At 39.4% G+C, this 19,219-nt stretch overlaps 1 protein-coding gene across 3 annotated transcripts in view; it reads left to right on the top strand.

Annotated features, from left to right (window-relative positions):
* Window positions 1–19,219, top strand: part of LOC149156812 (transducin family protein / WD-40 repeat family protein) — a 440,547-nt gene that overhangs the window by 303,515 nt on the left and 117,813 nt on the right. The window contains exons 12-13 of one of the 3 annotated variants that reach the window (XM_089438622.1): window positions 5,846–6,072; window positions 6,161–6,294. The exons of 1 other annotated variant lie outside the window; for it this stretch is intronic. In XM_089438622.1, coding sequence (XP_089294748.1) covers window positions 5,846–6,072; window positions 6,161–6,294 — 361 coding nt within the window. The remainder of the gene's footprint in view (window positions 1–5,845; window positions 6,073–6,160; window positions 6,295–19,219) is intronic. One more of the 3 variants, XM_089438623.1, reaches the window with a different exon arrangement.

Below are 19,219 nucleotides of genomic sequence, written 5' to 3'. Positions count from 1 at the left end.
CACTGAAAGAAAACAAGCACACAAGTGACACCGTTATTTTTGGACAAATGTCGCCAAAAAAACCCAATGCGGGAAAAACGATACAACTATTCTGAGGGTTATATTATTATGCAGTCTTTTTGATTACAACTGGGTGCCTCACTGGCTCACCTAAGAGAGAAAAATATACGACAGCAATACCTCTATATTCGGAACTAGGTGTAAAAGAACCCTGTCCCATGAAACCCTCTTCGGCACAACTGAAGGTCATCACTGGCCCTTTTGGCCTCTACGTCAGCCTCTTGCTGACTTGCGTCGCCCCAGAACCCTTTGTGTCAGCCCTCTGAGGCACTGTGTAGCCTCTGTGAGCCTCTGCGCTACTCCCTCTACCCTCTGTGTTGATGACGCAATCCCTCTACGCTGCCTCTGCTATGCTTTGCGTAGCCTGGATTGGCTACTGCTCTCGCTCTCTCTGCTTCTGTGCTGGTCTCCCAGTGTTGTCCTTGCCTCTCTGCCTCGTGCTCACTGCCCCTCGCTGCTGATCATTGATTCAACTTTGCTTAGCAACTCCGCTCTAGAAAAATGAATCACTGATCACTCTGGTGTATTCTCCAATTGACCCGCAAGCCTCCTCTTATACTTTTCTCGTTGGTCCTTCAACCGTCGTGACTACATTTCTAATCAACGGCTAAGATTAGATTTGGCTTGATCCATGTCTTTTGGAACCTTCTAACCCAATTTTATATTAATACCCATTAATATTTTATTTTTTCTAAGTTTAGACTTAGGAACTCCATTAAAAATATTAATTATTTTAATATCTCCCATACCGGTTAGAATCTGCCCAAACCATTTCTGGGTCTTGGAGATCTCATGTGCTATAGCCTTTCTACCAATTTTCATGGCTAAAGCACATCCGATGCTACCCCAAATCAACAAAGACCACAAGACCGAATTGTCCACTAGAGGGCCAACATAATAAGGTTGAATTGTTTCCTCAACAGGTCTGAATGTTCATAGAAAGAAGGTCATAATTTCACCGTAATTCACTATTGTGTATGCCTTCTAGAAGATTACTTGAAACCACAAGGAAAACTTCTATTGGTTTATCACAGTGATCGCTACCCCTTTCAAGGACTAAAGCTTGAAATCAAATATTGAGATATAAAGTGTTCTTACAACAATCCAAGATGGGTATCAACTCTGCAATGCAAAATTTTAATTCAACATAAAATTTAGTTTATTCTTTCCTTAGATCAAGGTTCTAAAACTTCCCCTAGAGCTGAAATTATAGAGGAATTGAGTTTCCCTAGTTGCAGGGCTGAAGTTCCACAGAAAGGGGGGCCAAAATACAGTCCTGAACTGTTATAGAGGGGGTCGAATTTTTCGATTCTCCACAAGGCTGATTCTGTGACTTCACTGAGCGAAGGTTTATCTTTTTATAGAGCTGAAGTTGGTCTGCTCCAGAGGAAGGAACAAGGGTTCGAGAATTCTCTAAAAGATAGCTTCAACGAGATTGATCCAAAACCAAAAACCCTTCAACAAATTCTGATTCAAATCCAGAGATACAACCAAGAAGTTCTTCCTTCAAACTGTTCTTCTTCACTTTACCTCAGGTCTGAACTACTGTTGTTATCTTTTTTTTTTTGCACAGATCGATGATTGAAATGAAGGAGGCGTGGCTTCTATTTATACAGGTTCGAGCCTATATTGAACGGACCTGTCTGTTGGGTGTGGCCGACTTATATAGGCTGACTTGCATATTTTAAGTTTATGTTTATACAGTAGCTGACCCACAAGGTTCTGCACATCTCCTAGATATTATTGTCATCTGGACTCCAGTGTCTTCAAATGCCTTTAAAGGAACACCATTGACCTCCATGTCAACATACTACATAATTGCTCATGCTAAAGCCTCTGGATTATGTTCTAGTGCAGGCTCCCAATTTTTATCAATGTTGTTCTGTTGAATAGCCTCTGCAATCCTCTTCTGTACTTCAACATCAACTGGGTCTAATCAGCATGTGCAGGACAGTCTCTCAGAATTAACATATCACAATTGTAGATATTTTTGTTGTGCTATGACATGAGAGGACTTCAATCCAAACAGTAGGCTTTTCTATCTAGGGTTGTGGTGCAACAAAAACTTCTCTCAATTTCTTTCTTGATTCACTTTTTCCTTTCAGCAAATCAAAATTTCACACCTTAACGTAGGTGTATCCTGGTTAAATCAATATTTGGATACAATATTACTAGATGCCATATATGGGTTGAATGTTTGGCATTGTTGTCTTGCGTTAACAAGCCCAGACTTCGGTAGCTGACTTTTTTGAACACACAATTGTGATCAAGGAAGACACCAAGGGATTGTGTTAACAGTGAACACACAAGCATACAACTGGTAAATTGGTTCAACAAACTCTCCTTGTAACCATTAAACTCTCCAATCCATGTTAGATAGTAATATAACCTCTGTCACATCCAATGGTCAAAACTTTGACATCAATGACAAATACCATCCAACACAAAAATCATAATAAGAATGTATTCAAATTAAGAAACTTAAAAATGATAAGAAATCGTTGAAAAGCAAAGTAGAAGAACTTATCACAAAAGAAGTATTGGAGTCTTTAGACGTAATAGTCCAAGTTGAAGAAAAAGGAATGAGTATTGATCCAGTCAATATCACTACTCAAGAAAATGGCAAACCAGTTGAAGGAAAAACATATTTAAATGTTGCAGTTCAGACGATGAAAATTCCAAGTGAAGATTCTATAACAAACTAAACAACATCAGCACCTGAAGTAAATTAAGAAATTGCCACATGCATGATAAGAGAAAGTCAAATCACAAGAGCTCCTTATAGACATCCGAATCACAAGAGAAAACATCTCAATCAGTTTGCTCATCTGTATGAATCAGTACATAAACAACAGATTTATGTTTTGAAGAATATTGATGTTAGCACAATCTAGTCTTACGATAGAAATTTAGCCATGCTATCAGGTATTTGTAAAGTTCCATAGAAGATTGATTTTGGATGGTTAGATCATTTCACAGTATGACAATTTTGTACCACACTTAGAAGTTCATATCATCTTGTATGATCAAAGATGACAGTTCCAAGAGTAGACATTTGACATAGAAAAAGAGATCAAGGATTTTCATTCATAAGCTTTGAACACAAAGCTTTTCTAAAGGGGAAGACAATATTATGAATGTAAATAATTAATGATTAAATAGTTAACAATGTTTAGTACACTGAAGAGGTATGTCTCAAAAGACATGACCGTTCATGAATGGGTACCCACCTAGGTAAATATATGGGACCCTCAGTTGTAGCAATCTCATATCACTTGTATTGAAATCTGAAACATATATATATATATATATATATATATATATCCTGCAATGGATACTTTTGTATTCTAGATTTTCTAGAATATTTTGTTGCGTATATGAACTTTGTTCATAACACACACACACACACAATGAAAAATGTTTTATATATATATATATATATATGTATGTATGTATGTATGTAATGATGATACTTGATGTATAATGACAATGATGTATATGTGACATATGGTACATGTGACAATGAACTTGCTATCAGTGACCTTGCTCTTATGATACATGATGATAGTAATGATGAAACTATTGATTTCTAGTAGCATCGGATGTGCTTTAAGTCTCAAAATCTGTAGGGAGGCTTAGACACATGCATTCTCTAATACCCATAAATCGTTTTGGGAAATTCCACATAGAGACAGTTTTATGAAAATAATTAATTATTTTTAATGGAACCCTAAGTCTAAACATAGGAAGTTAAAATAATTAAAGGGTATTAATCTAACTGTGGGTGAAACTCCTAGAAGAAGACGAGGATCAAGCCAAAATGATCTAAGTCATTGATTAGAAGTTAATCTGGGCCGTTGGTTGTTCAACAGAAAAATATAAGAAGAGGCTTGAGTGGCACTTGGAGAACACATTGAATAGAGTTCAGAAGATCGAATTTCTGAAGCAGAGCAACGACCGGTGAGAAATTCGAAGTGAGATTTTGCAGTGAGGGGCAGGGATAGTTTGGTTGGAGATTTCTCCTGATTCGGGAATACTTAGTAGAGAAGGCAAAGAGTGATCCGGGAGAGGCAGCGTAGAGCCAGAAGAGGCTGACACAGGGCCACCCAGAGGCAGTGCAGAGCCTTGAGGAGGTCTGAAAATTTGCTAGAGGAATCGATTTCAGAAGCTAGAAGCCGATGTGTGAGACTGAGAGGTGAAAATCGAAGTTCTTGGGCAGCAGATTGATGAGCAAAAGGGGTGATGTAGTCCCTAGAGGCTGTGACATTAGGCTGGCGCACTGACTACATAGAGGCAACACAGAGGCAGCCGAAGGCTGTTCATTCAGTGGTTGGATTAGTTAGATCTCCAGTGATAGTGTGAGGTAATCTCACTTATCCCTTTGTCAGTGATATTATCTGCACTGAATAGCCAGGAGGGCATCCAGAGATTGTATTTAGAAATTACTATTGCTTAATAATAAAACTCTCAGCTGCTGCACCAGTTTTCCCACACCGGGTTTTTCCTGGGACATTTGTCCAAAAATAACTGTGTAGATGTGTTGTGTATTTCTTTCTTGTTCAGTTTCTTATTTCCGTATTTTATTTAAATGGTGAAGGCTGCAGTGTATTCGTTTCAGTGTTTACTGTGGGAAACAATAAATAATTTGGTCCAGTAATTAACAAATAGGAGAAACGTAATCAGTTGCTGCAGTAGAAATTTGGGCTTCCAAATTTTTACAGACAGTAGATAGTGATGTGGTGGAAGCTCTCTAGAGGTCAGATCATTCAGTTCAGAAACGAAGTTGTGAACTGACTTGGTTTGGTCCTAAGGGGCCTGATGTGATTGATGTATCTCATTCTTATTGTATTTTGTATCTCAAAGAGTTATAAGAAAGCATTAAAGAATTCAAAAGAATTATGGATTCCACAAAGAACTCTACTTTTTTGGAAAAATGTCCTTTTTGTGCACCAAGGGAGTTTACATGTCCAGAAGCATTCAAAAATCAAAATTTTATTTGCTCAAATAGTTACAGACCTTGTACTTTAATTTTAAGTTGCATGAAACATGGAAACATATTGAATTTTCTGAAATGGGAAAGGCTGTGACACCCCAACTCACCCTCCCAAACCCCGAAAAGTAAAACGTAAAAAATGGAAACATTGTATATGTGTGTGTGTGTGTGCGTATTTTATATATCCTGACACAGTTTTGTCAAACTCTTCGTGGAGTGGTCTCTGCTTCTTTGCTATCCTTATTGTGTGCAACATGAACCGTTATGGTTGAAAGAGGGATTTGTGAGAACACAATATTCTAATAGTTTTGATCTAGTATGAAAGTTTCGTCATCATGAGTGGTGACGTAAACCCCAATTTATTTAACTGCTCCATGTTGTTCTGTTATTAAGGTAGCCTTCAATAATGTGTAATTTATTATGTGGCTACTCCATTTTCAATGGCATCTAATATATGAATACATTTTTCAATGTTATTTTGTATGATCGTCTCCCTTCATTTCATGAATATGCTAGACTGCTCATATGCCTTTTTAGCATTTCGATATCATTTAAACATATATACCAAGTTGAGCTTCGTGAGCAAGACTGGATTAACTTGTAAAATGTTTCTTCAATCATTAGTCAGTGAATGATCCTCTCTGGTAGGTTTGAAATGTCATTTTTAAAGTATGCGAAAAGTAGAACTGGCAGTATCATGTAGATTGCCATGTTTAATTTTTGGTTGATATCTAGAAATCATTACAAGAGCCATAATTTTCACCCTTCTATATCATGGTTTCTTCAAAAAAGCAGTTCGGCAAAGTGACAGCAGCTGCAACTTATGGTGTTTTACCGGCTGCAAATATTCCTCCTCCTTATGCACTTGCATCGGTATCGGCAGTGCAATTTGAACGCTTTGGACATAGATTTGCTACTGCTGCATTGGATGGCACAGTTTGTGCATGGCAACTTGAAGTAGGAGGGAGAAGCAATGTTCGGCCCACAGAATCTTCTCTTTGTTTTCATAAACATGCAACGTGCGTACTTGATCAAACTTTTCTCTCCATTTGAAATAACTGCTCTTTTATAGTTTAAAATATCTGATTTTTGTTTCACTTGTATCAGAGATGTTGCCTTTGTTGGTGTGAGTGGATCTATACTTGCTGCGACAGGTTTCAGTTCAAATGGTGTCAATATGGTTGTATGGGACACTCTTGCTCCCTCAATCAGTTCTCGCGCTTCTATTGTATGTCATGAAGGTACTGTATGTTTCTGCCCCTATGAATTCACTTGCAATAATTATTATTTCTGAAGCATTATCAGTGAAAGGATGTTGGTCTAATGATGAGGACATGCAAAGTTCTAGGTAGATGAGTTTAAGGTGATATGAGAAAGATGTGTTACCTCTTGGATCTGCATAAAAGATAATTCCAATCATCCAATTACGAACCCTAGAAGAACACTTCGAAGGTCTACCCACTGTCGCCTTAGTAGAACTTCCCTTTACTTTCGATTAGCTCTCTTCTACCACAAGGGGGAATTTCCTAATAAGACTACAGATCTGTTCTTTGTATGGCTGTTAATAAAATCAGATTTTAAGAATGTAAGTTATGTTTTGATGATTTAGATAAAACAGTGAGAAGACAGGCAAGACCAAGAGCCGCCTTGTCCTTTGGACAAATGGAACCACAGCAATACTTGATGAAGAAGATCAAAATTAAATGAAGAAATCAGCAAGCTATGTAATACATCAATCTCGTTAATTGAATCAACCATATTAACACATAAATCTGAATGGAATGCTTATAAAAACACCATTCCTTTTCAAGCTCAATATCTACCAATATAAAAGGCAACCATCAAAGTATAAAAAGAAGCATCAGCCTTTAAAATAGTAGGAAATAGAGCAAGCTTTCCTTCTGTTGTAGAAACAAGTGATTTATAAAATAACAGAGGTATATATATATATATATATATATATATATATATATGTATGCGAAATTGAGTGATGATGGTTACAATGCTGGTCCTTGGCTTCAATGTAGCCTCGGTGCCTTTACATGAGGAGTCATGATCTTTTGATTGTGCCCCTTCTTCCTAAATCAATCATAATACATAACATAACATAATGCTCCAGTTGTAAAATATCAACTAGAGGAGAACCAAAAAGTTGTTGAAACTCTAAAGGAGAATCTTAATATCGCAAGGAACCATTTGAAACAAGTTGACCAACATAGATTAGAAATAGAATTTAGCAAAGGAGATTGGGTATATGTCAAGCTCCAACCTTACAAACAACTATCATTAAAACAAGAAGGAAAAAACAAGCTAGCTCCTAAGTTCTATGGACCATATCAAATCATCAAGAAAATCAATCAAGTAGCTTACGGTTTGAAATTACTTGAAACAAGCCGCATCCATAACGTTTTCCATGTTTCCTATTTAAAAAAAAATGTTGGGAAAACATTAGACAACACAAACAATGCTTCAGACATTGAAATATGAAGGAGAAGCTGTAGTAGAACCAGAAGCTATAATTGCCACAAGAGAAAAGTGATTATGTTCTCGAGTAATTAAAGAATATCTTATCAAGTGGAAGAGCCTATCAAAAGAAGATGCTTCTTGGGAAACAAAAGATTTTCGTCAACAATGTTGATTTTGGTTCGCATCGGATGTGCTATAGCTCCGAAATTTTGTGGAGGGGCTAGAACACATGAAATCTCCAAGACCCAGAAACCATTTGGAGAAATTCCACCCAGATGAGGAGTTATTAAAATAATTAATATTTTTAATGTGTTCCTAAGTCTAAACTTAGGAAAATAAAAATATTAATGGGTATTAATAAAGATTTGGGTGAGAAGTTTCTAAGAGACGAGGTTCAAGTCTGTTTTAATCTTAGTCGTTGATTAGAGACTTAATCTTTGCTATTGATTCATCAACAGGAAAAGTATAAGAGAAGACTTGAGAGTCATTTGGAGACACACCGGGAAAATAATCAGTAACACAAGGGAAATTGATTCTCAAGGAGAAGGAGTTCGATTTTAGAGGGAGAGTTGCAGGGTGAAGAAAGAGGAGGGTTTCAGCATCAATCAGAAACTGAGGAGGAGTTGATGTAGTGCCTCAGAAAGACAACACAGAGGGAGAGCTCTGAGAGACATCACAGGCAGGGATGAGATCTCACACAGATGATGGAGGGGTGACACAGTGAAGGATAAAGGGTCTTTGTGGTGTCAGAATTTCTTCTAGCTGAGGAGGAAAATTATCTTAGGTGTTTTCTTGAAGGTTTCTCTATGTACTGCAAAATTATTCCTTGTAAAGAGATTGTTGTTGAAGAATAACAAATAAACCCTCATTTGCTGCACTAGTTTTCCCGCATTGGGTTTTTCTGAGGACAATTGTCTAAAAATAATTGTGTTGATGTGATTGATTCTTGTGCTTGTATATCATTGTTATTTTCCTTTATGCTATTATGTGATAAATGCAGTAGTATTTACTTTAATGTTTACTGAAGGGTTTTATAAACAACTTATTGTGAGAAATAAGTAGGAGAAATAAATCAATTGCTGTAGTAGAATTTTGTGTCAGAAATTTTCACATGGTACCGGAGCAGAGATCAAGCAACATGAGTAAAGAATCTGTTATTAGTCAGGAGCATGATGTCGGGGCATCAAGAAGGACCCACGCAGATCTCCAGAGGGAGAAGAGAGAACAAGGAAAATGGATCATGATTATTCTATGTTAGCTTCCAGACTGGAAGAAGAAGTCGCTTGCTTAGCGAGTTCTTCCTCCTCTGAGGTTTGGTATATAGATAGTGGAGCTTCCTGGTACTTGACAGGAATACGAAAATGTTTTTCGAATTATCAGGAAGAAAGGATGAATTTCCAAATCACCATGGGAAATAAGTAAAAATGTACTTCCATAAGAAGAGGTACCGTAGTATTTCAAACAAAAGTAGGGGATCGGCTTCGAGCAACCAATGTCCTACATGTGCCGGTATTGGGGATGAACTTACTCTCTGTATCTCAGCTTCAAAGCAAAGGCTATGATGTTTTCTTCATTAAGGAGAAAGTATATGTCAAACACCTGAGTTGGAAAAAGAAGGCCAAAATTGGAGTCAGAAGTAACAAGTTGTATAGATTACAGCTAGAATCTCCAATGGCACTGATAAGCAGTAGTGGGGAAAAAGATTTGAATGAACTATGGAAAGGAGGATGGGACACTTACACCATGGGGCTCTAAGAATTATTGGGAGAACAATATCAAGAGTTCCAGAGTCGAGTACTGAATGAAATGATATATGCAGAGGATGCGCACTAGTCAAGTACGCCAAAGCTGTATTTTCCAGAAGCAAAAATAGGGCTAAGAGTGTTCTGGGATTGATACACAAATATTTGCGGACCCATGTCCGAAAAAACTCTTAGTGGTGCTGAGTACTTCGTCACCTTCGTTGATGACCATTCCAGGAAGACTGGGATCTACTTTCTAAAAACTAAGGATGAGGTTTTTGGTCGATTCAGAGAGTTCAAGGCTCTAGTTGAGAATCTGAGAGGAAAAAAGATAAAGATATTGTGCTAAGATAATGGTGGAGAATACATCGACAAGGACTACACTAATTTTTGCGCAAGGGAAGGCGTCAGAAGAGGGTGCACAACCTAATATGGAGCAAAATGGAGTAGCAGAAAGGAAGAACATGATTATTGTTGAAGTGGGCAGAGCGATGTTGTATGATCAAGATATGCCCAAGTTTCTATGGGCAGAAGCATGTAGCACTGCAATGTATGTCTAGAATAGGACTCCCCATAGGGAATCAGGTAAGATTACTCTGGAGAGTGTCTTCACCGGTAAGAAGCTTGAGGTTAGTAATTTCAGGATATTTGGGAGTTTGGCATACTGCCATGTACTCGAAGAAAAGAGGAAGAAATTGGATCAGATTGCGGAGAAAGGATTTCTTGTGGGATATAGCGACAATTGTAAGGCATATAGAGAGTATCTTCTGGGGAATAGGAAGGTCGTTATCCGACAGGATGTAAAGTTCATGGAGGATAGAGCTTTCATGAAATTCCAAAAAATGCCTTCCAAAGAGCAGTCAAAGGATGATCCGTTGGTCCAGCCACTTCGTCTAGTGGAAACTAGCACCAATATTTCTCCTAAAGGCAAAACTCCAGAGGTATCACAACAACTGGAGTTTGAGGAAGAGGAGGAGAAGATAGGTATACCCACTACAAATGGTAGAATGAGCCAGGAACTTCGACAGATACTACGAGATGCAGAGAATTTCGTCGATGCGACCAGGAATGAGAAAAGGGAGTGTAGACAGCTAGACAGATACCAAGCCTTGGTGGCTTAGGTTGGAGAACCCTCTAGTTTTCAGGAGGCCGTTCAACATCGAGTATGGGTAGATGCTACGGTGGAGGAATATAGTTCCATAATGGTCAATGATGTCTGAGAAGTGGTACCTAGGCCTTAGGACAGGTCAGTTGCAGGTTTGAGATAGCTCTACAAAGTCAAATACGCTACAAATGGCAGTGTGGAAAAATACAAAGCCAGGTTTGTGGCTAAGGGGTATGCTCAAAAGGAAGGGATAGACTACAAAGAAACCTTCACCCCAGTAGCCACATATACTTCTATTAGATCCATGATATCCCTTGCAGCACATATGGGGTGGGAGATTCACTAGATGGATGTCAAGACAACGTTCTTGAATGGGGTGATAGAAGAAGAAGTATACATTGAACAACCAGAGGGTTTTGAGACACATGAGAAGAAATATTATGTATGCAGGTTGAAGAAAGCCTTGTATGCGCTTAAACATGCACTTAGAGCATGGTACAATCGAATTTATGGCTACTTGTAGAAGATGGGATTCGTCAAGAGTGTCGCAGATCCTAATCTCTACTATCTTGTTGTAGAGAATAAGCCTTTAATCCTGGTGTTATATGTGGATGATCTTTTCTTGACAGGTTCATCAAAGATTGCAAGGAGAACCTAGCCACAAAATTCGACATAAAGGATTTGGGATGGATGCATTATTTCCTGGGGTTGGAAGTTTGGCAACAGAAGGGTGAAATTTTCCTTGGACAAGGGAGATACGCTACAGAGATTTTGAAAAGGTTCACAATGCAGGACTGTAGACCTACGGTTACTCCAATAATCATCAACTGGAAGAAGATTGATGCATCCGAAGATAAAGAAGTTGATCTTACCTTGCAGAACAACTCATAGGGTCCCTGATGTATTTGGTCTACACCTGGCCAGACATTTGTTACGCTATCAACGCCATTAGTCATTTCATGGTGGAACCAAAGAGGGCGCACTGGGCAACAACCAAGCATGTTCTCAGATATATACGAGGAACAGTCGAGCATGGACTAATGTACACTCAAGGCAATGACATTAGGCTGAGTGGGTTAACTGAAGCAGAGTGGGCTGGAAGTTCAGTAGATCAGAAATGTAACACTCGGTATTGTTTCAACATTGGATCAGGAATGACCTCTTGGTGTAGTAGGAAACAAAAATCCATGGCTCTGAGCTTAGCTAAAGCTAAATATATGGCAGATAGCACAACTTCGTGCGAAGCCAGATGGCTTAGGAAATTGCTTATGAATCTATTCAGGAGAAAGATGGAAGTGACCAGTGTTTTGTGTGATAATCAGAGTTGCATCAAGCTCTTTGAGAATCCAGTCTTTCATGATCGGTCGAAGCACATTGATATCAAGTGTCACTTTGTCAAAGACTTTCCAACGAGGGGTAGTACAATTGAGGTACACCCCAATAGGAGAACAAGTGGCAGGCATCCTCACCAAGGCTCTAGGAAGAGCAAAGTCTGTTTATTTCAAGGAGAAGATGGGGATGGTGAAGTATCCATTTCAGTAGCAGAAGCAGATAGTATAAGGAGTTGCAGTGCAATAGTTAGTAGTGGCAGTGCCATGGGCAGCGTGATGCAACACATTCAGAGGGAGCTCTAGTACAAATGTTGCAGTGTCATGGGCAGCAGTACAGGTTGTAGCAACACAGTAGGTGAGGGGCAGTAGGCCGAGCATCAACAACGTAGAGGACCGATGTCGTGGATCAGTGTGATGCTTCTATTGGGAAGTATTGCTAGAGCACATCCATCGCTAAGAGGGAGTGTTGATTTTGTGTAGCATCTGATGTGTTTTAGCTCCGAAATTTTGTGGAGGGGCCAGAACACATGAGATCTCCAAGACCTAGAAATCGTTTGGAGAAATTCCACCCGGATGAGGAGTTATTAAAATAATTAATATTTTTAATGGGTTCCTAAGTCTAAACTCAGGAAAATAAAAATATTAATGGGTAGTAATAAAGATATGGGTAAGAAACTTCTAAGAGACGAGGATCAAGTCTGTTTTAATGTTAGCCATTGATTAGAGACTTAATCTTGGCTATTGATTCATCAACAAGAAAAGTATAAGGGAAGACTTGAGAGTCATTTGGAGACACATTGGGCAAATACTCAGTAACTCGAGGGAAATCGGTTCTCAAGGAGGAGTTCGATTTCAGAGGGAGAGTTGTAGGGTGAAGGAAGAGGAGGGTTTCAGCATCAGTCAAAGACTGAGTAGGAGGTGACGCAGTGCCTCAGAGAGACAGTGCAGAGAGAGAGCTTTGAGAGACAATGTAGGCAGGGACGAGATCTCACACAGTGCTCACGCAAATGACTCGGAGATGACGCAGTCCTCACGCAGATGATGCAATGGTGACACAGTAAAGGATAAAGGGTCTCTGTGGTGTCAGAATTTCTCCTAGCTGAGGAGGAAAAATTTTTCAGGTGTTTTCTTGAAGGTTTCTCTATGTACTGCAAAATTATTCCTTGTAAACAGATTTTTGCCGAAGAATAAGAAATAAACCCTCATTTGTTGCACCGATTTTCTTGCATTGGGTTTTTCTGGGGACAATTGTCCTAAAATAACTATGTTGATGTGATTGATTCTGGTGCTTGTATATCACTGTTATTTTTCTCTATGCTATTATGTGATAACTGCAGTAGAATTTATTTTAATGTTTGCTGAAGGGTTTTGTAAACAACTTATTGTGAGAAATAAGTAGGAGAAATAAATCAGTTACTGCAATAGGATTTCATGTCAGAAATTTTCATAAACAACTTCCATTGTTACCTATGCTTTGAGGACAAAGCATTTCATGAGGGGAGGACAATGTGATGTCTAAAAATTACACTGTTATGTTATGTATTAATAATTATTAATTTAGGATGCCGGGGAAAGATCAAAAGATTATGACCCCTCATGTAAAGGCACCAGGGCTATATTTAAGCCATGGGTGGTCATTATATATATATATATATATATATCCCTCTGTTATTTTATAAATTAGTTGTTTCTACCACACCTTTAGATACGATGAGAAAAGATAAGACAATTTTATTAATGTCCAGTGAATGACCACAAAAGTAGGTCAATGGGACCGAAGGATATATCTATTATGAGTACAATGTGGGAGTGCAAACACAACCCCTAGAAAATGCCAAAGCTAAAATGAGGATAAAATGAAGTAAAGAAGGATACAACCAAGGTTACTTGGGAGTGGGAGTGAAAGCGGGGAGCGGGGAATGACATTTTCAAAAGCTCCCGGTTCGGGAGCAAATTTTTATATAATATATATTTTAATGCATATATGTCAACAAAAGTATGTAGAATGATGAATTAGATATAAAAAGAATAAAAACATAGATTGAACCATATAACATCAATCATCTAGAAGTTATAATCTTCATCAACCACGTCCAAATGTTAGTAACATACAACATATCGAGTCCTAAGTTGCACGAAACTCCAAAACATTTCGGATTTTCCGAAACAGGAATGTTTAGAAATGCCACCTCCCAAAAATGGAAATGTTGGCTGAAACTTCAGCTGAAACATCATCATATATATATATATATATATATATAAGTGAATAACACATTATCCTGAAAGAAAAAAGGGAATAAGACCCATAAATGACAATTTAGAAGGAAAAAAAGTCTATATTAACTCTCATAGATGATTACATGATGGTCGAGTTACGACCGAGTTTTTGTCAAGTTTCGGAGTTTTAGGTATGAGAATGGCCCGAAAGCCCAGGTTCCTATAAGTTTCGTGCAACATAGATCGAGTCTCATGATTCATCAATCTTAAAGTTTCAAGCTTTCAAAATTCAATACATAACATTTATCATCATTGTTACATGATGGTCGAGTTACGACTGAGTTCTTGTCAAGTTTCGGAGTTTTAAGTACGAGTACGGCCCGAAACCCCAGGTTCCTATAAGTTTCGTGCAACATAGATCGAGTCTCATGATTCATCAATCTTAAAGTTTCAAGCTTTCAAAATTCAATACATAACATTTATCATCATTGATCACCAAAATTATATAAAAATTCTAACATGAAATGAAATTTTAAGAAATGAAATGAAATGAAACAACCTTCAACTGTCACGAAGCGTCATATTCATAATTCATTACTAATGAGTTATAATTGCCAACTTCAAACTTCAAACCTAAATTGTCATATATTTTTACAAAAAATATCATAATAAATATGAAAGAGTCAACAGTTATAAAACCTACTAGAAACTAGAAAAGACAAGTAGATATATTATCTATTCCTAATGCTTGGGCCTCTTGCCGCCACAAGAAATGTCTAATTTCTTAGTCTTGTTGGAAAATCAGGATCTTTGTCATTAATATCACCCTCTAGGCATTAATATCTAGAGGTATCTTTGTCATTACCTTTGGATTTGTATAGGGATCTTTGTCATTAATATCACTCTCTAAGCATTAACATAACATAGAAAAAACATAGCATGTCAAGTCAAGAATTTGTTTGAGTGATGGGTACATTTTTAGTAGGGTCATGATAGAGGAGTTTGAAAACCAATGTCACTAACATCAAGGTACATAGAGGGATTGGTGCTCTTGATTAAATACGAGTTCTATACCCTAGCACATGACAAGATTTAGTGGAAACATTGCAATTCCCCCAATCCTGAAAAACTGATAAGTCTGCTGGATTTTGAATGAGATTTAAAATTCTACTCTCTCCATATGAAATCCAATGAGGTCGGAACCACTCTCAAACATCATGAGTCATTTCATGGTAATGTTGAAAATTTAAGTAAAGGGATGAAAACGAAGAGTAAGAATTTAACATTACCATGAATCACATATCAATACTAGGGCCATTGGCTTGATCATTAGGCTGTGCCACTAAAGAAATATATTTTGTTTGAAAACAAATACGTTTGGAATGTTTTTGCAAAAAAGGCTAGGGAGTGAAATTTTTTTTAGTGAGAACGCTTGGTCACTCCCAAACAGAGCACGCTCCGAGAGCAGGTTCGAGGGGGGGAGCCGCTCCCCACAACCTGGATAGTACAATAGGACAATCTCAAAAACATGTATATAACTAGATCAAAGGCCCTCATTGATGTAGAAGACTAATTGAATAATTCCATGTGATGTTTCCCATTGATTAATTCCCAAGGAAGGACGAAGCAACTTATCCAAACTCGTAGGCTATAGTCAATGATAAAGGGGGAACCCATTATCCAATGTTTTCTGGCAACATTGGGTAGTTGGGGAAAAAATCTTGTATTGGGGGCTACCCTTGTAACCTCTAACATTAAATTACGGATAAGAGACCCCATAATGAATTTATAAATAATATAGATAAGATAAGATAAGATAATTTTATTAATGTCCAACAAATGACCATAATAGGTCAATGGGACTGTCGGTTACAATGATTACATCATGCCAAGCTGGTGGACCAAACGGTCCCCTTTAACATTTCTTTTTAAAAGCAGAAAATACATCTATAATCTAAGTAAATGTAAATGTAGAAGCTAGAAGCTCTCGGCTTAGAAACAAAGCACTACGATGAAGCAGAGAAAGAGAAGAAGAAGAAGAAGAAGGGGAGGAAGGAGTCTCTTGTCCAATCCCTACTCCTAACATCCGAGGTCGAGAGAAGAAAACTAAGAGAAGCTTGTCAAAGTCTGCTGTCTTGTGGGCATACTAGGCTGTCACTGCTGTCGCCTGGAAGTTCTAGGGCGCCTCCCAGGGGTGGATCCAATCCTGGAGTGCTGGTGCAGTCTGTTGGATCGGCCCCCCCGGGACCGTACTGATCTGGTCTTAGTGTTTGTGGGTCGGTCAATGGTTCTTTTGGTGCCCCGCGTTGATGGTAGCACCCTAAATAAGTTCGTGATCTTTTGCGTGGTGTCCGATCTAGTGGGGGGCTGAAGAAAACGGGCCCGAAGTCTGATGGCCTCTTGGAGATAAAGTGCAAGGCATCTCGGATCAACATATCTGAGGAAGCTGGTCAAAGTCTGAGAAGAGCTGAAGAGACAATGGAAACGACCTTGAATCTCGTAGTAAGCAGGGCATCTGAAGACGAAGTGTGTCTGTGTCTCTATCTCCTGTAAGTGACAGAGATGGCAAATCCTATTTGCCCTATCGAAGTGGTGATCTGTCTCCACCTGGAGTTTGTGAGACCCAATTCTGAGCTGCCCAAGGGGGATTCTAAGGGCATGCATCCAATGCTGGAATGTGTACTGGGGTCTGATGATGAGCCCATCTCTGATCTCCAGGCAATGCTCCGTTGTTATGAAACCAGCTCAAGAAAAGATAGAAAAGATAGATCAACGCCTTAGAATTCAGCCTCTTCGAGGGGGCAACCTCCTTTACATTACATAAATGACAATTCTTGGATGATACAAATCAAAATACCTCCTTTCTATATATAGGAGTCTAAGGGGTTATAACATAATCAGAGCCGACATAACAATAATAATGTAAGGGCGCAATAATAACAATAGTGGGCTTCTATGGGGCACAATAGTAACAATATGGACACTACATGGGTACATAAATATAATAAGTGGGTTATACTAATAACAATAAGGGGTTACACTAGTAGTATAGGGGCCCAACATCCGCGTAGAAGGCCATTTTTGGACGCAACCCATTGGGAGGATTGGTCGATGTTGTCTGAATGTATCATCTGTAAATATCCTCCTTAATGATTTTATTCAGCTCTTGCTGATTGGAAAGGAGGTGGCCTGGAGCATTCAGAGAGTACTGAAAAGGAGGGAGATGGTCAATCTGGATTCCTAAAGCCTCCAGAAGCTCTGTCATACCGGTGTACCAACATTTGGATCGGCCTGTCTGCATATGGGCGATGTTCTCCGAGGAGCAATATGCTAAATATGGGTATCTGTCATGACCCTTCCTCGCATCTGCCAGGCCTCGGAGCCTGTGCAGGAGCGACAATAACCTGAATATCACCTCTAGGCGGAAAGGTTGAGCCCCGAATTCTGCTAGAATGATGTGCTGGGGAACTGTCTGCTTGCACCTAATGAAACAATGCAAAAGGAGGGTCTGGACCCGCTTCGTTGAAGCCCAATCTGACTCTAGGAGAGACGGAACCCAAATCTCTGAGCCGTAAATCACTGTGGGGTGAATCAAAGTGTCCATGCTACTCATTTTGGACGCGATGTCATGGAAATGGTGCCGGAAACACTGCCTCTCCAGAAAGGCTAGGGAGCTATATCCTTTGTTGATCAGAGGTTGAAGGGCTGGCCACAAGTTGAAGCGAGGCCCTGAAAATTGAACTCCTAAATATGTGTAGGTGCTGACAATCTCGATCTCTTCTCCTTTAAATAGGAAGTGGAAGTCTGAGGTTTTCTTGACTCCATTCAAGATAATCACTTTGGTTTTACCCAAGTTCACAGTTAGATGCCTCCGGTCACAAAAGGCTGTGAGAGCATCCAGCTGTCTCTGAAGGCCTTCATGGGATGAGTCAATATGGACAATATCGTCTGCGAAGAGGAGGATGGAAATCAGGACCTGGTGAAGAAGACACCCATCTGTATCCTGGATATGCTCTCGGAGGAAGGACTCAAGCTCATCGATATAGATCCCGAATAAAGTAGGAGAAAGGGGGCATCCTTGCTTGACTCCAATGGTGCTTTGGATGAAATCCGACATTCCTCCGATTGTGCGGAGATGACCAAGGATGGCCTCATAGAGGCGCATGATAGCTGTCAGGAGAGTCGAGGAAATGCCAATCTCTCTTAGCCTCTAGAAGAGATCTTCCCTCGGGACTGAGTCAAAGGCCTTTCAGAAGTCTACAAAGCAGCAGTACACTTTAGAGGATCGATGCCTAGCCTCCTCGATCATCGCACGAAGAGTAAGGATGTGGTCGATCGTCTGGTGGTCTAGGCGGAATCCTGCTTGGCCCTGAGTTGTCTCTGCTCAAGGAAATGGGAGAGTGTCCTATGGATTGCTGTAGCATATAGATTGGAGAATGTGTGCCCAACCATGATTGTCCTGTAGTTGTTGGGGTCAGAAGTAGGCCCTGACTTGTGGATCGGGTAGATGATGTGGTGTGACCAACCATCCGGAAATCCATCTCAAACCACCTGGTTGAAAAGGTCCACCAGATATCCTACTAGGGGGTGAAGTCCATGTTTGAAGAATTCTGCCTGGAAGCCTTCTTCGTTTGCTGCCCTACTGCTATTGATTGTCCATATTGCCTCTCTGATATCTTTGTCGGAGAAAAGGTGGCAGGAGGTGGGGGGGGGGGAGGAAACCTGAATCAAAGGCTGCCCAGGAATGTCGTAAACTCACTTTCTTATCATTGTGGATTGGATTATCTTTGTTTTTGTGCTTGAGGTTCCGAGGGTTTTAAGATCCCTTCTTCTTTGATTAGTTTCAATGGCGATGATCCAACGCTAGCTAGTCTCCTCCTTTTCTCCGTCTTGTTGCAACATAATATTTTGGAGCATATTGGATCTGTTTTGGCAAGCAAGGAAGCTATTCTTTGTGGTTATTTTCTTGGTTAATAAGTTATACTTCAAGAGTTGCATAGAGCAAAGACCCCTCTATAGTACAACAGGTTCAACGAATCACTAGTTGATGAAGAACAAGGGAGGGGAAGGCCCTCCATGAGGTACTGAGGCCCAATTCTCTGGACAAGGAGGCATTAATACAAGAAGGAAAGATCAAATTTGTCGACAACGAGACTCTCTTTGAGGTTTTCATTGGATTATCTGGTCTTCAAACTATTGGTGGAGGAAAATCAAGGTTGTGAGAGGCCCTCTCTGAGGCACCGAGGCCTAGTAGAGGATAGTGAGGCCCTCATTCAATTGAAAAGTGAACTCCTTGGTGGTATAA

This window comes from Pinus tabuliformis, chromosome 9 (genome assembly GCF_031772625.1).
Source record: "Pinus tabuliformis cultivar Carrire ecotype Pingquan chromosome 9, CPIR1, whole genome shotgun sequence".
Classification (NCBI taxonomy): Eukaryota; Viridiplantae; Streptophyta; class Pinopsida; order Pinales; family Pinaceae; genus Pinus; species Pinus tabuliformis.
This window is presented reverse-complemented; position numbering and strand designations above follow the sequence as displayed.